This window comes from Manduca sexta, chromosome 20 (genome assembly GCF_014839805.1).
Source record: "Manduca sexta isolate Smith_Timp_Sample1 chromosome 20, JHU_Msex_v1.0, whole genome shotgun sequence".
Lineage (NCBI taxonomy): Eukaryota > Metazoa > Arthropoda > Insecta > Lepidoptera > Sphingidae > Manduca > Manduca sexta.
In genome coordinates, this window is record NC_051134.1 from 9,208,125 (window position 1) to 9,229,313 (window position 21,189).

General features: G+C 35.9%; 2 protein-coding genes across 2 annotated transcripts in view; one reads left to right on the forward strand and one right to left on the reverse strand.

Annotated features, from left to right (window-relative positions):
• Nucleotides 1–692: 692 nt before the first annotated feature.
• LOC115446293 lies at nucleotides 693–10,929 on the reverse strand. Its single transcript, XM_037440691.1, has 6 exons — nucleotides 10,782–10,929; nucleotides 9,746–9,840; nucleotides 8,927–9,302; nucleotides 8,013–8,119; nucleotides 6,385–7,277; nucleotides 693–943 (listed from the first exon to the last, which is right to left on the reverse strand). Exons 1-6 carry the CDS (start codon nucleotides 10,839–10,841, stop codon nucleotides 933–935), a joined length of 1,542 nt encoding a protein of 513 aa, XP_037296588.1. The 5' UTR covers nucleotides 10,842–10,929; the 3' UTR covers nucleotides 693–932.
• Nucleotides 10,930–13,161: 2,232 nt separating this feature from the next.
• The window catches only part of LOC115446290 (multiple epidermal growth factor-like domains protein 11), a gene marked incomplete at its 3' end in the record, with an annotated part of 36,843 nt that continues 28,815 nt past the window's right edge, over nucleotides 13,162–21,189 (forward strand). The window contains 3 exon segments of the mRNA XM_037440676.1: nucleotides 13,162–13,377; nucleotides 14,111–14,201; nucleotides 15,616–16,400. Coding sequence (XP_037296573.1) covers nucleotides 13,277–13,377; nucleotides 14,111–14,201; nucleotides 15,616–16,400 — 977 coding nt within the window.

The window sequence follows — 21,189 nt, forward strand, 5'->3', positions numbered from 1 at the left end:
CCCAAATCAGCCCCCTGATTACTGAAAATCTACAGAGCCTTCAGTACGGAAATGGCCGAGTGACGCCGAATTGTGCCGAAGCCAAACCCGCGTGAAGTTGCCACGTAACCAACGTAGCTTGACCTCCCCGCCCGCTCTTGCTTATCCTTTTATAGGGTGCGAAGAGAGTAATAAAGTTTGACAGACAGGTCATAATTGCGTGGTTGGTTTTTACTGCGCATGCTTCGTGGCGCCTATGGATTGCATGGGCAGGTGCTTCCAGAATGCCAGGTAATTTAATAGATTGACAGAACGTTCTAAAAAAAATTAAGTGTCACATTTGAATTTCAAAAATGGAATGTTATTGGCATTGGTTGTAAAAGTATTTTGTTTCGATAGTTATTGTAATAGCATCATGTAGTAGATTTTTTTTACGCGAAAACATGTTTATATACTTCATAATTAAAATGTGTATGTGTTAAAAATATATTTCCAGTCTCTCTTCAGTGATTAAAAGGTTGGCTGAGATATTAAATAGTGTTACCTTATATAATAATCCCATATATTATAGTATATTCATATCCTGCAAGGAAGGCTCTCTTTAATACTGTCCATTACTGGCGATACGGACAGAACAATAATTATTCCGGACATTTTTTGTGTTGTCATCCGATTTCAAGGTATAACTTCTAATGGAAAAATAAAACAAAGTATGAAATATAACATGAGTTTTATTTATTAAAGAAAAATAATCTCTGTTAAACCCAAGTAACGTATAAATTAAGTTCAATTTTCAGTGTATTTGTTTAACTGTATTATGTAATGTTTGTTTGAAGTAACATGACGTTTATTATTCTGTTGATTGTTTTATTTCCTGGCAATACTTATAATTGTCTTGGCCAGTCTCCTTAGAACAGTTGAAGCTAGTTTCTCTCATTGAACCGGGAGCGGCTTTACGTAAAATCTGAAAAATAGAGATTCCGATATGATGCATATTTAAGAAATCGAATGCTGTTAATTATAACTATTTTGTTTGGCAAAACAGTTTTTTTAAAGATTGTTTTATAAAAAATTTTTTTTGGCTCTTAGCGAAATTTGGATATGAAAGGACAATGCCCAAAACCAGGCTATCTTTGCGTCAGTCATGCGTCTTAACCAAATATCCACGAAAAATCATCATTTTAATTATTACTTCATTTGTATTTATTTCAGTCATAAGCGAATGGGGGTTTAAAAGATATGAAAAAAAAAGTTGTTTAATTGTTGCAAATGAAACACCGGATAATGTATTGCCAATATGGCGAATGGATACCAATTCATAACAAATTCCCTTTTTAAATGGAATAAAAAAGTAAATATTATGTACACTAAATGTGCCCGTACTTGAATTTATAATATATTTATTAAATATATTATTCATCTCAAATGTATTGTTATAAAATAATATATTTTACTTAATAATTATGACCAAACTCCAAATAACTGGTAAAAAAAGAGAAAATATTAATTGTTCCCAAACCAAACAAATAGCCACTTGTACTTGCATTGACAGAAATACAATAGTCAGCTAAAACATGTCTGGACTTTATTTTTAATTAATGAATATATGAGTACAGGTTTTTATTACACTGGCAACTGAAATTAATGACATTTTGACACTTCAGATTTGTTTGAATGTTAAATCATTAAAATATTTTGATATATTTTATCTTACTCAAGATTGGAGTGTTTTTCTTATGTATTTTAATGTTGAGTCGAAAAATCCTCTTTTAAAAAACAACGTGTATAGTGTGCGTTTCGAACTTTGAGACGGAAGGCTTTTATTAAGCAACACAATGTCGTCTAGAGCCTAGACCCAGGACAGTTAATCGAGACGGCATATCCCGGCGGTGTATTGACTGCACCTTTGCGGCGCCACAGCAACGACAAGTATATTCCTTGGACGAGCTGTCCAGTTTGTAAGTTATGTAGATTATTATTAACATACCCACAATGTGGGAAATATTATGCCAAAGTTAAAGAAAACAGTTTAACAATAATAATAATCTGAACATGTTTACTCAACTTCTAAATTATATTTAAGGTTTCAAGGCTGGAATGAGTTTATGCTGCCTGCTGGAGATCAGCTTATAGAGAGGTTCACAGATAACAACATGACATGACCCGACCAACGCTGCAAGAAGTCATTCACTCACTTCAGGAGTATATATAAACGTGCTGCAGCTTTATCAAATTCTTGTTTTTATTTTGGGATGCCAAGAATTTATACCTCTATTAAAAGTATACATCTATATAAAAATATGCATCGGATTTCGAATTTCTGGTTTTATTTTTCTTTCCCTGTGATAATTAACTATTAGCCTAATAAAGATGTGAAGTGAGTTCCTGGGTTCGATTTCCAGGCCAAGCAACATTTTATCTCGGTAACATGAGTTGCCTGGGATCGGAATCCTCCAAATAGGGTTCGCGTCAGGCATAAGGCCGGTCATAAAAACTAAGCTGAATCCATTCTATAATATGTGTTGACGCCATATTGGAGTGTGATAATTGTAGGTAGAAATAACGATTAGGTAATCCATGTAATAGAATAAGTCGTAAGTCAGATAAACATATACACGAAAGGTCAGGTAAAATATGTATGCTCCGTGAAAAAGCTAATATTCCGCCATACTATGTTAGAAGTTTTATTGGAGTTTCGTCTTATCAGATATGTTAGTACCTATCAGTTTCTTATGAGGGCAATTGAAGCTAGGTGAAAAGACCGTCCACTAATCGCTTATAGCAATAACAAGTAGGTACTGCAATGTTGAACTTAATCAGGCACGTAGGTACTTTCTACCTTACATTATTGCAGTCCATACTTAACCTCAAAATAACCGCGCTATAAAAATTCTGATTACTCCGAACTCCCATCGAATATCCAATTGTTTTCAATTTGTATAAAAATTACGATATATTCTCTATAGTTTTGTCAAGGTTTTGTACAGACGCAAGCGTAGCCCAACTCTCATACAAAAATGGGCATTCTCCTTTAATACAAGCTACGTTATACTATTTCTACATGCGCAATATACGTAAAAAATAGATTAGCATATACACCGTCCCACTGCTGGGCACAACAACACTACCAACAAGGTTAGGGCTTTCGACCACCACACTGGCTTAATGCGAGGTAGATCTTCGAAATTCTCAGAAGTGGATAGATTAGTTATCTAGGTTTTTTAATGTTCCACATATTAATAGCTAGTGACAATTAGTAAAATATCTTCTAAAATTAGACATGTGCTGGACTGAGATCAAAACCACGACATGCTTTCCAGAAAGTCTTGAATAAAATTGTCTAATTACAGCTTTAGAGAGACAATAACAAAGCTCATGTTTCTCTACTAAATGAATTTGTTTCTGCATTAACATAATAATCCAGGACACCCATTGACCACCAGAATATCTCTTGCTGCACGTTAGAAGAAAGATGATCAAAATTGATCTTTAGGTCTACTTTCTTCTATCTTATGAGAGCCCTCGCCTATGAATGTTAATATTACCAAACTAATTATATATCTCGACCTTTAGGTTATCAAAAAGAAAGACGGAAAAAGAAAAGATCTTCAGTAATTTGCATTGCAGCCCGTTTATGAATGATCACATCGTAACTCTGTCATAAAATACGATGGATTTTTTATTCCATATAGCAATGACTCCAATCCTGGCGTTTATTATTAAGAGTTCCAAATTCACGAGAGCGATAAGTTTCTTTGAGATAAGGATTCCAGTGGCATCTAATTTAGAAGACACATGAAAACTGCTTAGAGATCTGGAAATAAAATTTTGCGGAACCCGCAAAGCCGAATGTTCTTACTCTACTTAGGACATTTCTGTGCTGTGGTAAATCCTATCCTGTTCTATGGAAGATTTTCTAAGCTACTTGAATTCTCGTTTTTAAGATCTTACTACTCTTCAACGGCAAAGAATCCATCTAAACTATCTAGAATTATAGACTTCTATAATTAATTATAAATGACTTCCCCTACGCACCTTCCGACTTTAGATACGACTTCCTTTCAGGACATGATCTCATCGATAGACGAACTTCTTTAGAAGTTAGTAGAAAGTATTCTTCATTAGACTCGGTTGTGCCACTAAGATTGATGATGTCCATGGGTAGTTGTGTCCCTTCACCACCAGGAGAGTCGTTAGTTTGTTTGGCTTCCACGGCTAAAAAGATTACTACTTTCTTCAATTCAGCATTAAGTTTTTTGAGAAATGACTTGATTTTGAATAATGAAATTAAATTTTATCAAGCATTGCTCATGTCTAGAATAATAATTTAGGGAAGCTCCACATCTATTTACACATATTATAAAACAAAGTCCCCTTTTCTGTCTGTCTGTATGTTATCGATTTTCTCAAAATCTAGTAATACGGATTTTTATGAAATTTGGTATGGAGGTAGTTTAAGACCCTGTTGAGGTTTTACTACTTACTTACTAGGTTACTTTCCATCTCGGGAAAAAATATAGCGGGCCCCCTATCCCAGAAAACTCCTTCGCGGGCAAAGCCGCAAGCAAAAGCTAGTAAACAATAAAATATGACCACACAACGATATTGTACATACAGTAATTGATAGTTGAGTAAAACAAATAGCTGTAACAATCACAAATAAACTTTAATGTAGATTGTTGATACTGTAGCAATGATCGATTATCATATTTCAGGTTACACAAGACAATACGGATTTTATCAATTATAAGTTTAATTGCACATTGTTAAGATCCTGGTAAAGCTTAGTTCGTACACCTGCCCTAATATCACGATATCACGAGTAAGGAATCTAATGAATCATCAGAAGACCACAAGGATACCATGAGGGTATTGATAAAAATAATGCCAAAGATATCACTGAGAAATATACAATTTCAACAAGAACTCCAAAACATCAAGTGTGCATTATAATTTGCTGTAGTAAGACAGACGATGGTGACGAACCTCTCAAAGCGAATTCAAATACAAATTATCTGAATTACTGTGTGGTTTAGCATTAATAATTCCCACTTGTTGCTATGTACAGCATAATTGGCCTATTTAAATTGGTTCGATGACAAAGGGCTTCGATATTTATTTAATAATATTAAGTATAGGCGGTTTTTATCACGGAAGTATTATTCCCTACCAGTCAACCTGAGGTGGACCAAATATATAAAATGGTAGGTGCGTAAATAAAAACCTATAACATAATAAAGAAGTAACGCACTTATTACAAAATAAAAAACAATTAGGTGAATATCCTAATTTAATGACATATAATAATACTACAACTGTCACTGGCCAAAGGATATGCATTTTTTTCGCTGAATAACTCTAATTTAGAAAAGGAGATGAAGGTCATATTGAGAATTACAAGTGCATTTTCATGCTATGTTTATTTGCATAGGCTCGAAATAATTGCCAATGAGCAAGTATTTTGTGCAATGATACTTTTTTTTGGAAAAAAAGGATATAGATTTCCTAGAAATCGTTCCACAATATCCAATGTATCAATGGTTAATAACTTCATAACTACTGAATACTGATATTGACCGACGTGCTCAGGTTAAAGTAATTTATACACGTGCTGTAGTTTAATCACACTTTGCTGCTAAATAACTTAGCTTCAGCAGGAAGACACGTTAATTTATCTATGTGATTCGTATTGTATATTGGTAATCTTTGTCATAGTTAACGGCTACACCTCAGCTTAGGCTCCAATTCTATCTAATGCACTCCAAGGCTTTATATTAGTACTATTGCTTTTCAACAACTTAATACCTGATATTAAACAGTGCTTTCATCATTCGAAAATATCATTGTTGACTAATGATATGATTTTTTTATACGCGCGCAGCAAACAGACTCTACTGCATCTGATGGTAAGTGGAGTGGGGTCCAATAGAATGTCGATTGACGAGAGATGTCTTGATTGTTCAATTCTATATAAAGGCCAAATGCATTTGTACTAAGAGCATTCAATTCAATCAATGATCACATGATATTGACCTGTTTTACCTTATTTTTCATTTTTCACAATAATTTAAATGTTAACACAATTGCAAATTAATATCACCAAAAAATAAACATGCAATGTTACATAAATGATCACATTATAAACTCTCAAAGTCTTCTCTATATTAGTGAGATTTGTAATTAGCATATGAGTATATTTGGTATTCACTAGACTACTACTATCAGTACTAATTGAGGTTATTGGTCTGTAAATATTCTTAAAATAAATAAGTAAGTAATTCATAATATAGAATATCTTAAAGTATTTAAATGAGTCCTATGCTCCGTGAAAATTAAAGCATAGATTGTCTTAGAGGTATATTTTAAGAAACATTATACATTAGTTGGTATAAAAATGCGACTCACCGTATTTTCGCCTTTTGTTGCAGCGCGTCAACTTCATCACCGCCAGACAAAATAGCATACCACCCACAAATAGTGCAACGGCTATTAAAACCACATACACTATGAAGTTTGTTTCCGACGTATTTCCTAGGATTTCTGACACAAAGCCTTTTAAACCATCATTGGTATATATCTCTGAGTTAGTATAGTCAACATTTTTTGTATTTGTCTTATATGTCCCATTAGGTTTATCAGTTGGAGCCTTAGTTACTAAAATCTCAGTTGTAGCGTTAGAAAAATCTGTTGGATCTTTTGTCACTGTGGTTGAGACGGTAGTCGTAATAGTTTTAATCGTTGTGGCATTAGTATAATCTGTAGGATCTTTAGTTATTTCAGTCGGGGCGGTTATCGTAACAATCTCAGTTGTTGTGGCGTTAGTGGAATTTGTCGGATCTTTAGTTATATTAGTCGGGGCGGTAGTTGTTAGAGTCTCAGTGGTGGTGTTAGTGGAATCTTCAATTACTTTGGTCGGGGCGGTAGTCGTAATAGTCTCGATCATTGTGGTGTTAGTGGGATTTATAGAATCTTTAGTTATATTAATCGGGGCGGTAGTTATAAGAATCTCTGTCGTTGTGGTGTTAGTAAAATCTTCAATTACTTTGGTCGGTGCGGTAGTCGTTATAGTCTCGGTTCTTGTGGCATTAGCAGAATCTGTGGGATTCTTAGTTTCTATGGTCGAGGCAATAGTTGACGGAGGTTTAATCGATGATAAACACTCCGTATTATTCTTGGTTTCAGACGGTTTGTAACGGTATATATTGACGCAATTTTTCCCTTCGCCTGTACAATTAAAGTCCAGAACGCACGTGGTAGTGTCATCAATGCATGACAATCTATCGAAATTTGTAGGGTTTCTGGAAAAATAATTACACATATTAAAAAACTGTTTGAATTTATTTTACCACTACTTATTAATTTAGGACTTTTATAATTTTGCTTTAAGGGCATATAGCGGCACAACACTTCGTTCAACTACTTTGCCAACTGCCAGTTTCATAATAGTGTCATTACACTACAATTATCCCGTTCCAACAGGCCGGCATAATTGTGTCGACTGTCGAGGGGTAATCATCTCTCTTCAGTCGACATTCAATTGGACCCCACTCTTCTTACCATCACTTTTGTGTTGCAAAATTTTCCTTATTCAGTGGTTTTATTTTATTAACCTAATGTTGATTATATTTTATTTGTTATATAATATTTTAAAATATAGCTGACTAAGTCCATAGTACTCAAGGATAAAGCTTCGCATTACTGAATGTATTTTCAGAAATTAGTAATAGTTCCAGAAATTGTACTGCTTTGTCATTTCTCAACAAGTGTAGCTTTATAGAAGCCGGTTAAAACTAGCAATAAGAAGTGTTTATTTTGAAGGCATTTGTTATATTATGTGCCTGCATGGATCGTGATCGGTTTTAACAAGATAAAACCATCACCAGGCATTTAGCTTTTAGATTTGACCAGCGTGCTTCCAGTAAAGCAGATATAATTCTGGCGACCGGCGATTAAAGCAAGTTAAACGTGTTTGAGTTCAACTACCAATCATTAGGAACAGTGAAATATTTGCTATTCCAGGAAAAAATACTTACGGTCGAAGTGAATACGGTAGAAAATCGCTACTGTTATGATATATAGTATATAGTTTTTTCACGTGTATTATATAGCTTTTACAATTTTCTCGACGTTCTGGTGTTAGCTGCAAAATAAAAAGAAAAAAAAAATATTCATACGATTGTCTGGTTCCATATGTCATTCGTTTAAGGGTAAGTGACAATACTGCCCAAAAATTGCAGGATCATGCAAGGCTCTAAATTAGAGAGTACTGCGGGCACTACGCTTGACTTATTCTTCAACAATTACACGCTACAGTGTTCTTCACACTTGAACACAACGTATGCACACTGTTGCTTGGAGGTCGAAATAGACGATATTATGGCATCTACCCACGGATCCTTGTATGCCTACCTATCTCGTTTCATAATACTCATTAATTACATTATCAAAAGAAACATGCTTTCACGTTGTAACTCCTCAGCGGCAGAAATAAATTGCGTTCGTATGCTTAAATGACCACTGCAAGAATCTTGTATATGAAAGGCTATCTAGGAATGGAAAGGTTATATTTGTAAATACGTTATAATAATAATATAATTTTAGCCCTATATTATGTATTGTCCCACTGCTGGGGACTGGCCTCTTCTACTATTCAGAAGGATTAGACTCTAGTCCATCATGCTGGCTAGTGCGGATTGGTAGACTTTATATACCCTCAAAATTCCTATAGAGAATTTCTCAGATATGCAGGTATCCTCACGATGTTTTCTTTCACCGTTTAAGCAAGCGATAATTAATGAAACAAAGAATACACAAATAATTTTAGAAAAGTCAGAGGTGTGTTTCCTTGGGATTTGAGCCTGCGGACATTCGTCTCGGCAGTCCGTTCTACACCCAACTAAGCTATCGCTGATTTTTTAAAAACTATAGATTATAATATAGTACCTACATTGCCTGGTAAATATTCGTCAGAGATTCTCTCGCAGTCTTCATACGGCAGTGCATTGCATTGGTAAAACGCTGTTGCTTCATTCCTCGTATCATTTTTCTCTTCACATTTGTTACTTATAAGGTAATCTTTCATATCTTTTTGACATTTTGTAGTAAGTTCAACTTTTTCATCTGGTTCGTGGTGAGAAGGTTTTGGCAGGGGCCAGGTCACGTCGGTTTTTTTGGTAACCGGTTCATGTTCATGAGTATCAGAACCGTATACGATTCTCCGTCGAAGAATTGGCGTACATTCCGTCATACTTCCAAGGCAACTAAGTCCAATATAACATGTTTTTGGAATACTTGAATTTAACGATTCAAAAACTGCCGTGTTTCTACAAAAATTAAAATTATTAATTAACAGTGTTATTTTTCACATGTGTTGCTCAATGAAACCATATATTCGTATTTGCCTCGTCTATAATAGTGTTAAGAATTAGCCATAAATAACATAAATTGCCGCCAAAAATCTCGGTTTCAGTTTTCTTGATGATTTTGTGGTTTAGTGCGAATATAGTGTATGCATATTCAATATCTCTGACCGAAAGTATGATGTTGCCGTTCCCAAAAATTCTCTACGTGTAGTAGTGGCCTTAAGGCATGTAAAATTAAAATTACTTTTTATTAATATTTATTTTGGAAATTTACATTTGTTTTACATCTATGATTAGTATAATTTATGGTAAAGGGTTGTTTTCATGAAGACGAGTATATGGTTTAATTTATTAACGCTATGTTAGCCATTCATTACGCACCGTTGATGTATAAAAATACTTACACTATACTAGGATCGGTGACGACTTCAACATCAAAGTCCGGGTGGTTCAAAAGTATATAATAACTGGAACAATTGTACGTATGCGATTTGTGGATCTGTAAGTATAATGATCATATTGTTATTGTATGTATTTCATACTTTTTCGGTTTCCCTAGGCGGATATAATTATTGTAGTACCTGGTAAAAAAATTTAACATTATCAAATTGATATATTCTTTTTCATTTGGTCACAATTTTGTATTTGCTCTATTGAATTTGCTCACATTATTTGTTGTGATTGCAGTATTGTCCTTACAACCCCCCCCCCCCCAATGGGTTGTTGGGGGGGGGGGGTGGAAGGGCAAGTTTCTGCTATTTGATACCTAGTTCGCCCCCCTCCAGATATGCAACAATACGGGTTACCTATTCATCTATACTATATATAAAGTTGAAAGGTTTGTTTGAACGTACTAATCTTAGGAACTACTAAACCCATATGATTTTTTTTGAACTAACAGGAAGCTCTTGAAATAACATTATTCCTGAGTGATGTACTTCTATCCTAAGAAAATATTTATTCCGGAACAACTTAATTTTAGTTTAGCTTGCATAGCTAAGCCATAATACAGGAAAATATTGTCACATTGTAAGTGTCAGACAAGGGCGGCGTTTGGCCGAATGTGCTACGGATTTTCTTTATATATTTTTATTTTATATACCCATAATATAAGTTTCATTTATTAATTTTACAATACATTATTTAATGAGAGCACAGCAAAGTGGCCCTACTGCAGCGGTAAGTGAAGAGATGTCCAAAAAATGTCGACCGCCAAAACATAAACATACCTAGACGATCGGCACAGCTATGCCGGCCTGCTTAATTGATTCTTCACGATAGTATGAAACACGTATGCTAGCAAACTGTTCCACAACTTAACGGTGCAGTAGAACTGAACCTTATCGAGCCAGGAAGAGACCACGAAGCTGTGGTTTGCAAAACAGGATTTGTTACTGATAATTAATGCTAAAATACGGTATTAACATAAAAATTACTTACAGTGGACAGCACTATGAATCCAATCAAAACAATCCAATGAAATTCAAAGGTATGTCGCATTGTAGCGCCAATACAAGTTACTGACACTAAGGACAAAAATTTACTGAATTCAATTACGATTGATCAGTTTACCGCTAAAGTGTGTTATTACTGTTAGGTTAAGCTGAGGTATTTCCTCGTTTAATCCATTTGTGACTATAAAGGTGGCAAATGGTCATATTCATACGTATACGAGCATAAGTATTAAGTTATTTTTAGAAACGTTAATTTTAGTTTTTGCTCACAGCTCCACCCGCGTGAAAGAGTTTTCTGGGGTAAAAGACCCGGTAATATATTTTCCCGGGATAGGATATTTCCTATCCCGGGAAAATATATTACCGGGTCTTTTACCATTCAATACAGTATTAAAACAATCCCATGCAATTTGTTATTTGAATATGCACAGTTAAATCTTCCGGAGTATGCCGCGACCTACAAGACAATGATTAACTTATGCAAATATGTTTGTGGTCGAAGCGCACGCTGCACGCTGGAGGGCAAGTGACGAGTGTTTTTTGTCAACAAGGCCGCACATAGTCCCGGATGGTCGGCCTTGTCCCACTAACGATACCGATGTTCTTTCTATCGCTAACAGCTTCAAGTCTTGCGTGGCTAAACAAAAACGATGACATCCAGATAAGATTAAAACGTTATAACTGACAGTGGGCGCGGGAGGTTAATTCCGATGGTCTATTAATCTAGTAATATATTATACCGGGTCTAGGCTATTGCCTATGTCCTTTCTAAGGTCTCAAATGATGTCCATAGCAAATTTCATCAATGTGGTATAAAATATACTGTTCGATGTTACGCATCGTACCTAACATTATTTTAAATTTATTTTGCGCGTGATGACACACATTTCGGGGCTGGTTTTTCACAAGTTCAAAAAATCCCCCGAGCACTCCATCAACTAAATGTAACGATGATTGTACATCGTTAAACTTAGTTGATTATTTATTTATTAGGTCTCTCATGCGAGAGTCCGCCTGGGTATTGCCGCAATGGCTATGTCCGCCGTCAAGCGGCAGTGTGTTCCGTATTGAAGGACCTTGTAGCCAGGGTAATTACTGGACATAATAAAACTTAACATCTTATGTCTCAGGCAAGGTTTAAGGCAAGTGGTCATTATATCTAGGATTATTACAGAACAGTATGAGATTTAACATCTAATGTCTGAGGGTGACGAACGCAGAGCAATTCATGCAATGGTTTGTACGGGTCTTCGCCCCAAAAACGAGACCTCTATTCTCTAGGATTGTAATAAATACCCATATCGCTATAGAATCCGAAATATGAAAACTATTATGATAGATTAGCTCGGCGAAGTGTGGAGAGAGCGCGCAGAAGTTACGCTTTTACTTAAATCTAAAACTACACTATAGCCAGTGTAACTGATGAACATAATAAGACTTAACATCGCATGTCTCAGGATGGCGAGCGCAGTGGAATATAAAACAATATTTAGTAATTCAAGGTATTGGATGGTGTTTCTACTGTTTATGGGCGGTCGTATCGCTTACCATCGGGCGAATGGTAAGCTCATCTCGCCATTTAAAGTAATAAAAGATGTGTATAATGTACAATGTTGTCTTGGCCCAAAATTCCTTAAGGTACGCGGATAGAACAAGCCGTGAGCGGGCAAGTTTGCATGCAGTCTGGTGTTCATAGCTAAATATGACTTTTATAAAGAGAATCCAATAGCCTACGGAATCATAAACAAACATAATGTGATGATTCAAATCAAGGACCGAGAATATAAAATTATAAAATAATGAAATACTATGACAACGTCCGACCGCAGGCTGAAGCATTTTTTAATTGTCAATTACACTTTAGTGTAATGTGATAAGTTCCATTATTGGGTGTCGTTATGTAATTAGGCTATTGTATAAAACGAAGTTATGATAGCAGTATTATCATATTACACCGGACATTGTCACGAAATAGTTGTTTCTGATGTAACGAATACTCTGATTGTTCATGCTTAAAAGCGCTTCAGTTTATAGTAAAAAGGAGATAGTTGTGATTTAAGGTGGTTTCATACAGTTTGGCATCTGTAATTACGTCTAGTTAGTGATTAGTTCTCGCAGTTGAAAGAAAATGTAAAATAATTAATAATCATGGATATTTCGGCCTTTAAAATTTAATATGACGAAATTTTAAAGGCAGAAATATCCATGATTATTAATTATTTTTACATTTTTCTTCAACTGCGAGAACTAATCACTAACTAGACGTGAATTTAAATTCTTTACTTGCCAATACTTGTTTAGTTACCCAGATTAAAGCCGAAACAAAATGTATGAAAATGGACCTTGAGCTACCACCTTAAATAAATGAAAAAAGAAAATATTTAAATATGGAATGAAAAAATAACGGCCTGTGTTTTTGGACAAAATGTTATTGTGCATATTGCAGTTTTAGTTTTTATAATTACTAATAATATCGTAAAAATGTGTGCAAAATTATTCCTGTTGGTGTTTATTGTGTACTTTGCGTCTACATCGGAAGCTTTGAAAGCTGGCGATGAAGGCGTATGCGTAATAAAGCAAAGGTAAATTTTACTCATCGAAATATTTCTACATAAATAGCTGGGTTTATTTCAAAAACTTTTTCATTTTAAGTATCATAATATCACATAGCTGTTAGCTCTTGTATTTCACTTAACTATCAGTGAACTTATAAAAATCTGTTCTTAGTGCCCGACGATGTATCCTTACATGTCGTAGAGGAAGGAACACGAACACATTTTTTAACATTTGTTTATGCTGGGCGTTGGTATGTAGTAATAGAAATATTATTTGGTTGTTGGATGGTGGTCAGCTTTTAACGCCACTAGTTTAAACTGTGCTTTGTTTGTCAGTGGTAATAGAATTATTAATTGCTTGTTGGATGGTAGTCAGTGTCTGACGGTAGTGGTTGGTTGTAAGTATTTCGGAAACAAAGAAAACTTGCAGTCCCTAAATCTATAGATGTGAATTTTAATTTCTAAACAGCGAAGTAGCATATTCCCCTGGATATACTACTGGGAATACAGGCCCAGTTTAAAAAATCAGAGCGTTGAATCCAAGCGACTTAGCCCAGGGCCACGTGTTCACCACTAGACATTAGATGAAAGACGTAATAGCCACTTATTAATACTGGCTATAACATCCTTCAAATACAAATGCTTGCAGTATTTGGCACAAAACACTAACCATCACAAGTCGATACTTTACGAAACTCATAATATTTTTTCTAACCATCTACTTAAATCAATATTTAACGACTAATAATTTTTTTTTCAGTTTTCAGGAGTCAATAAGAAAAACCTACTCTGTAAGGACCAAGAAGTATTGTGGGAAGCCAAAATGCTTCATTCAGAAGGCGAAGATTGTGGTGAGTGCCTATTCACGAACAGTATTGGGTTTAGGTTATTATTAACGAATTAAAGTAAGAATTCTGCTATTACAAATGCACATTTATTGTTGGAACGAACCACAGACAGGACAGTATTTCGAAAACGCAGAACACAGATAATAAAAGCAACATAAGCGCCTCTAGCGGCAAGAAACAGAAACATCTTGGCATAATACAATTTATAACTTAACAAACAGACGTTGGATATGAAAGACATTTTTTTTTATGGCACTGTGACATTTCTGCCCCTGATGGTAACTGTAATGCCGCCCTGTAGAGGATCAAGTGACGAGTGATGATATCACTCGCCAGTCAACCCAATTATGCCGGCCTATTAGAAACTAGATTTATTAAAACTAAACCCAATTTAAACCTGTGCTCAGGCGTTAGGCATGCGTCAAAGCATGTATTGCAGTGCCAAGCGAGAAGCAACGTTGCTCGTTTCTTTCAAAGTTCTAAATAGCGTTTGAACTTTTTATGGCCAATGGCTTGATCGACAATGATTATGAAAATATAGTTTAAAGATCGGCAGTGCGACGTCTATTTGAAAGCTAACAATTTAATAAAGATAATTTACACCTTTCGCATTAAAAGTAATGACTAGAGATGTAACGAATAGCAGTTTAGACGACTTGCGACGCAATTCAATCCCTCTTACTAAGATACTTATTAATAACTAAATATAACCTAAAGATAATTCGTTCGTTTTAGTCCAGTATTTCGGCCGGATACCCGAATAGGCGCAAAATATCCCGTATCTGGCCGGATAGTATTTAGACCGCCGGATAGGGCGGATACCGGTTAGTCAGCGGATATCCGTTTCATCTCTAGTAATGACACACTATATTTCATACTTAAATTTACTAAAGGTTTTATCTGGGTAGTATGTAAGTCCAGACGTACGAATGGACACGTTTACTTTATAAGTACTATTGTTAATATGCGATAGACAAACAGCGTAAATAAATGCATCTTCTATAATAATGACAGCTTGTATATATATTAATGTCTCGTGAATAAAAGTTTTTATGTCAATAACATTTTGATTGATAGAAATGTAAACTCCAAGTAAAAGGTGCGCAAGGTACTAGCGCAGAAAAACGTAAAGTTTTTGAGTTACTGCTTATATTCTTTGTACTCTATTATATTTCCATACCGGGGGCCTTATATGAAAATGGATTCCCTAGCAGTGAACTCTAATAAACTGATATAAAAGTGGTATCTTGTTGCTCCGTTTCGTACAGTGAGGTATCCCAAACCTCCCATTCCTATATTCCTTTAAGGCACTTTATACGTTATTAACCGAGAAGGTCATTTGGCTCGCTTGCCGCCATAATCTACAAACCTTTCCCCCATGAAGATTGCTCCATTTATGTATAATTTATTGTTTTAGAATCAAGTCACGTGGAAAAATCAAACGATCTGCTGCTACGGCTGGCAACATGACAGCGAGAGGGACATCTGCGTGCCAGTGTGCAGTACAGGCTGCATAAACGGGACGTGTATCGCGCCCGACGTGTGCCAGTGCGAGCCGCCGCTGAGCCTGGACCCTCTGCGCCACAACTCATGCATTATTCCCACGTGCGACCCGCCGTGCTCCGGGGCGCAATGCTTAGACAACGCCTGCGAATGCCTGCCACACCACCAACGCTTCAACGAAAGCCATTGCGTGCTCTGCGACGAAGGCTTCACCGTCGATTCAGAACTCAAATGCATTCCCAAATGTGATCAGCAATGTGTGAACAGCACCTGCGTGGCCCCCAACACATGCAAATGTCTCGCCGGTTATAGAAGTAAAGATGCGTACACATGCCAGCCGGTGTGTGATTGCGTGAACGCAGCGTGTGTTGCGCCGCACAGTTGCGTCTGCTTGCCTGGCTTCAGCGCTGTGAACGCCACTTTCTGTGCGAAGTTCTGCGAGGATTGCGATAATGGGGAATGTACTGATACATGTGTGTGCCGAGACGGGTTTGAGAAGATCGCCGGTGCCTGCAAGCCAGTTTGTAAAGAAGCTTGTGTTAATGGCGTTTGCTCTGCTCCAAATGTTTGTGAGTGCAATAAAGGTTATACGAAGAATGCAAGTCGGCCCGCTGTCTGCTCCAAGGCGTGCGCGGCGCCGTGCGGCGGGTTTTGCGACACAGACGGCGTTTGTCTTAAGAAGCCCATTTATCATGTAATGTGAGTATACTTGTTAACCTTCTTATAGTTTACTAGGTCCGTATGTCACGTTTATTAGACGTCACGCAGCAGTAGGTACGTGCTGTTCTGGTTTGATGAATATTATAGCTAGTTATGTGTATACCTATTTTATAACTTTTGTTTCGTTATAGGCAGTTATTTTAAGTGATGAAATTACAGTGGAGTCAACGCATGGTGATTCAGCTAGGCGGATATTCAGTGATATCTCTAAGCGAGGTTTGTTTTTATGTGGCTGGTGGACTTTGTTTCACATACCATACTTCCTTATCAACTATTTATGTATTTTACCGCTTCAAAAGAGAGGATTTGACTAATCGACCCATCCGTCGGTCTGTATCCATCCCGTGATGTGATAGAGGCCTGATGGGGTAAGCATCGTCATGTGGAGCATTATTTCAGTTACGAATACATCAGTGTTTTTAAATGGAAATTTTATAAAATTGTATTTATGAAGAGACGATATTTAATCGCATTTAAAATTATAATTATCCTTTAAAACTCCCATGGTCTGCTGTTTAGGGACTGGGACCTCCAGCGCCCTCTATATAAAGCGGAGAGTAGTTTTCTCTGATATTTGACACTGACACCATCTGGTGGCGGTTTGGGTTAAACACATTCCTCACTAATTAAGGGAGGGGCCATTTAATATTACACTTTTTAAACTTTAAACAGGATAGATGGCTGATATATGATTTGTTTAATTAATTGCATGATAGTATAAAATATATAGGGCAATTTTGACATAGCGTGACTAAAAGAAATCACATTTTTATCTTGTTAAAAAAAACAATTTACAATAACTCGAATCATAGATATATAATACAAACGTGTCAGTTTTGAAAAATAAAACAATAATAAGTAATTTTAAATTTACGTCCTAATGTTAGTACTACTAATTTAAAATGCTGGGAAATTAAATAAATCCATAAATGTATGAAGATAATAAGTGGCGATAGCCTAGTTGAGTGTAGAACGGACTGCCGAGACGAATGTCCGCAGGTTCAAATCCCAGGGGCACACACCTCTGACTTTTCTAAAAAATTATGTGTGTATTCTTTGTGAATTTATCGTTCGCTTTAACGGTGAAGGGAAACATCGTGAGGAAACCTGCACATCTGAGAAGTTCTCTATAGGAATTTCGAAGGTGTGTGAAGTCTACCAATCCGCACTAGGCTAGCGTGGTGGACTAAGGCCTAATCCCTCTCAGTAGTAGAGGAGGCCCGTGCTCAGCAGTGGGCAAGTATATAATACAGGGCTGATATTATTATTATGGTCAATTCTCTTTATTTTAAAGATATTTTTATTATTATTATTATATTAAGATAATGTTTTAATTTAATTAGTCACCAACTGCAAAAGTAACCATTTTATACCTGTTAAATATTTTTTGAAGGCGGTAATAACTTCTAAAAAAAATATGTTTATAAAAAAATAGAATTGGGGCATGAATGGACTTCACTTGATTTCAATAAAATCTTATGAAAATATAACAATAAGTAAAAAAAACAATATAACCAATAATTTAATGCCAAACACCAATGTTAGGTATGTTGTTGCAATGGTAAAAATAATGAAATGTATTTTATTTTTGTTTATAAAATAATGTCAGTACCTTTGGAGCTAGTCGCAGATGCAATTTAGGTTTTGGTGGTAGACATATGAATCCGCATTATTTGAAATGATTTCATAAAGTTTTTCAAACCTCGGCTTTGTAGTAACCAGGCTATGTTAGGTCACCACACTACCTTACTGTATGTTAAGTGTAAGAATGTAAAGCATCATGGTAGATAATTATAAGGATAGGATAGTGCGATAGCCTAGTTGGGAATATAATTGTGGAGACGAATATCCGTCGGTCCATAATATACTCCTACTCTTTGTAGTTCCGTGTTTTGTTTCTCGAGATCGCTTTAACGAAAAAAACATCGCAAGGAAACCTTAATACTTAAGAATTCTCCATAAAAATTTTGAAGATATGTGAAGTCTGTCAACTCGAAAGAGGTCAGCATGGTTGACTAAAACCTAAATTTTCTCTGTAGTAGAGGTCAGTTCCCAGCTGTATAGTAATAATATAGAAATCGTTTCATTATATGAGTTTAAAGTATGAACAGCTTTTGATGCGCAGCGATATGGGCGCGTGTCTTACCAATATGCCGGCCGCATAAATATCCTATAAATAAATGCTTATTTATTGCTGCCATTCCATTCATTTGATCGAGATAAAACTTTCTGAACTTATTGCTTGCACTGACAGGGAGGTTTTAGGTGTGCAATATTGTTGGAGATTGTAACCTTCGTCGTGACTTATTATTTTTTATATGTTCTATTTGTAGAACTAATTGTATTTTGTTTGCCATAGTTACTTCTCTTTAGTCCGAAATAAACACTCGTGTCAATAACATCTTTTTACTAACTTTATTTAATTACTAAGAACATATACCATATTTACAACACGTTATCAGCACGAACGCTTAGTTCTTAGTTTTTTCACGTTATTTAGTAAAATAAAGTTGTATATATTTTTTTGTGTGACTAGGAAATAGTAATAGTCTGAAAATGTCACATGAATCTGGAGATGTTTCGAGTATGAAAAATTCCCCTGCGTCGATCACATCTTTTCCATTTCCTTGTTTGAGGATAAAAGATGGATATCCAACTTGGAAGTTCAAGATGCGAAATTACCTTATCCATGAGGATTTATGGGAAACAATCGGTGGATACCCAAATGGAGACACAACCCATGCCTCTACAAAGGTACGCAAAGACGCAAAGGCATTAGCAAAGATATGCTTATCAGTAGAAGATGCAGCGATAACCCATATAAGATGTGCGAAAACTGCATCTGAGGCATGGACTTGTTTGCAAAAAGCCTTTGAAGATAAGGGAATAGGACGAAGATTATTTTTGGAGCGTAGACTGTACAGGTTGAGTCTATCAGAGTTCAAAAATATTGAACTATATATTAACGCAGTTATGTCAACCGCACAGGATCTTGCGGATATTGATGTAGTCATAGAGGACAAGTCTATTGCTGCAATACTTTTGGGAGGTCTAACTCCAAGGTATGAACCTCTCATTATGGCTTTAGAAAATTGTAATGTAGACGTGACTACAGAGTTGGTGAAAACAAAACTGCTTAATGAAATGTCCAAAGATGTGGCTACGTCATTAGACTCTGTTTTTCATGCGAAAAAGAAGCCTAAGTCAATGAAGAAGAATATAGTTTGTTATGAGTGCAAGATACCTGGACATAAGAGACCAGACTGTCCACAGAGAAACAAGAAGGAGAAAGGCAATGCGGTAAATACCAATGATACGATATTTACAAGTCTTAATACTTCTGGAAACCCAAGAAAGGACATAATTTATGTAGATTCAGGTTGTACTAGACACATGACTTCTAGACGGGACTGGTTTCAGAATATCTCGATACAGAATCAAGGTACTGTTACTGTCGCAAATGGAGAACAGATTAAGTGCTGCGGAATTGGAAATATTTCAATAAACACGCCCGAGAACGTGGTCAACAATATTAGTGATGTTGCTTATATACCAGATTTGAAAGCTAGTTTGTTATCTGTATATAAAACTGTTGAAAAGGGTTTTATTTGTGTTTTTGATAAAAATGGATGTAACTTTTATAAATCTGATACTTTTAATTTTACAGGTGAATCTGTTGCTCATGCCTCGCCCTGTGGTGGACTGTACGTTTTAGATGGTACTGTAAATGTTTCCGAGAATGTGGCAGATATTTTTTGACACAAGATGTGCACTCTGGTTGTCAGGATAGTTATCAAATATGGCATAAGAGGTTAGGACATTTGTGTCGTATAGGCATGAACCAATTGAAAAATCACAAGGTAGGTATAAAGTATACAGGAGTAGATAAAACTAGTTGTATCGCTTGCGTGGAAGGTAAACAAGCAAGAAAACCTTTCAAAAGGTTAGCGTTTAATAGGGCTACTTCCCCTTTGGAACTGATCCATATGGATTTGATGGGACCGGTGTCTACAACTTCTTTTCAAGGAAATAGATATATGTTGACAATAGTAGACGATTATACGCGAAAAGTGTTTGCTTATTTTATTTCTTCTAAAACAGAAGTCAAAGATATATTTTGTGTGTTTCAATGTTTTGTTGAAAATCAGTTAGATAAAACAATTAAAGCAATTAGGACTGATGGAGGTAAGGAGTTCGTGAATAAAGAGTTTGTTGATTATCTTGCTTCAAAAGGTATTGAACATCAAACAACGACGCCTTATAGTCCTCAGCAAGTTGGAGTAGCGGAACGCACCCATCGTTCGGTAACAGAAAAGGCAAGAACGTTGCTAGCTGAAAGTTCACTACCGAAAGCATTCTGGGAAGATGCATTCCAAGTTGCCATTTACCTTAAGAATAGGTCTCCTCATCGAGCCTTAGGTGGACAAATTCCTTATGACAAATGGTATGGACGAAAAGGTGATCTTAGCCATCTAAAAGTATTTGGTTGTAGAGCTCTAGTCCATATACCTTCTTGTCACAGGAAGAAATTAGATGTCAAGGCACAGGAAGCAATTTTCGTCGGTTATTCTGAAACTCCAGGCACTTATATTTTTAGGGATCCTGCTAACCCACGAAAAGTTATTATATCCAGAGATGCAACCTTTTTTGAAAATTGCTTTACAGCGCTAAAGCAGAAGCAATCTGTCGCACAGTCAGAATCTATATTGTTATTTGATGAGCAAAAAGAGATTGAGTCTGAGTTTGATCATGACTGTCAATTCTATGA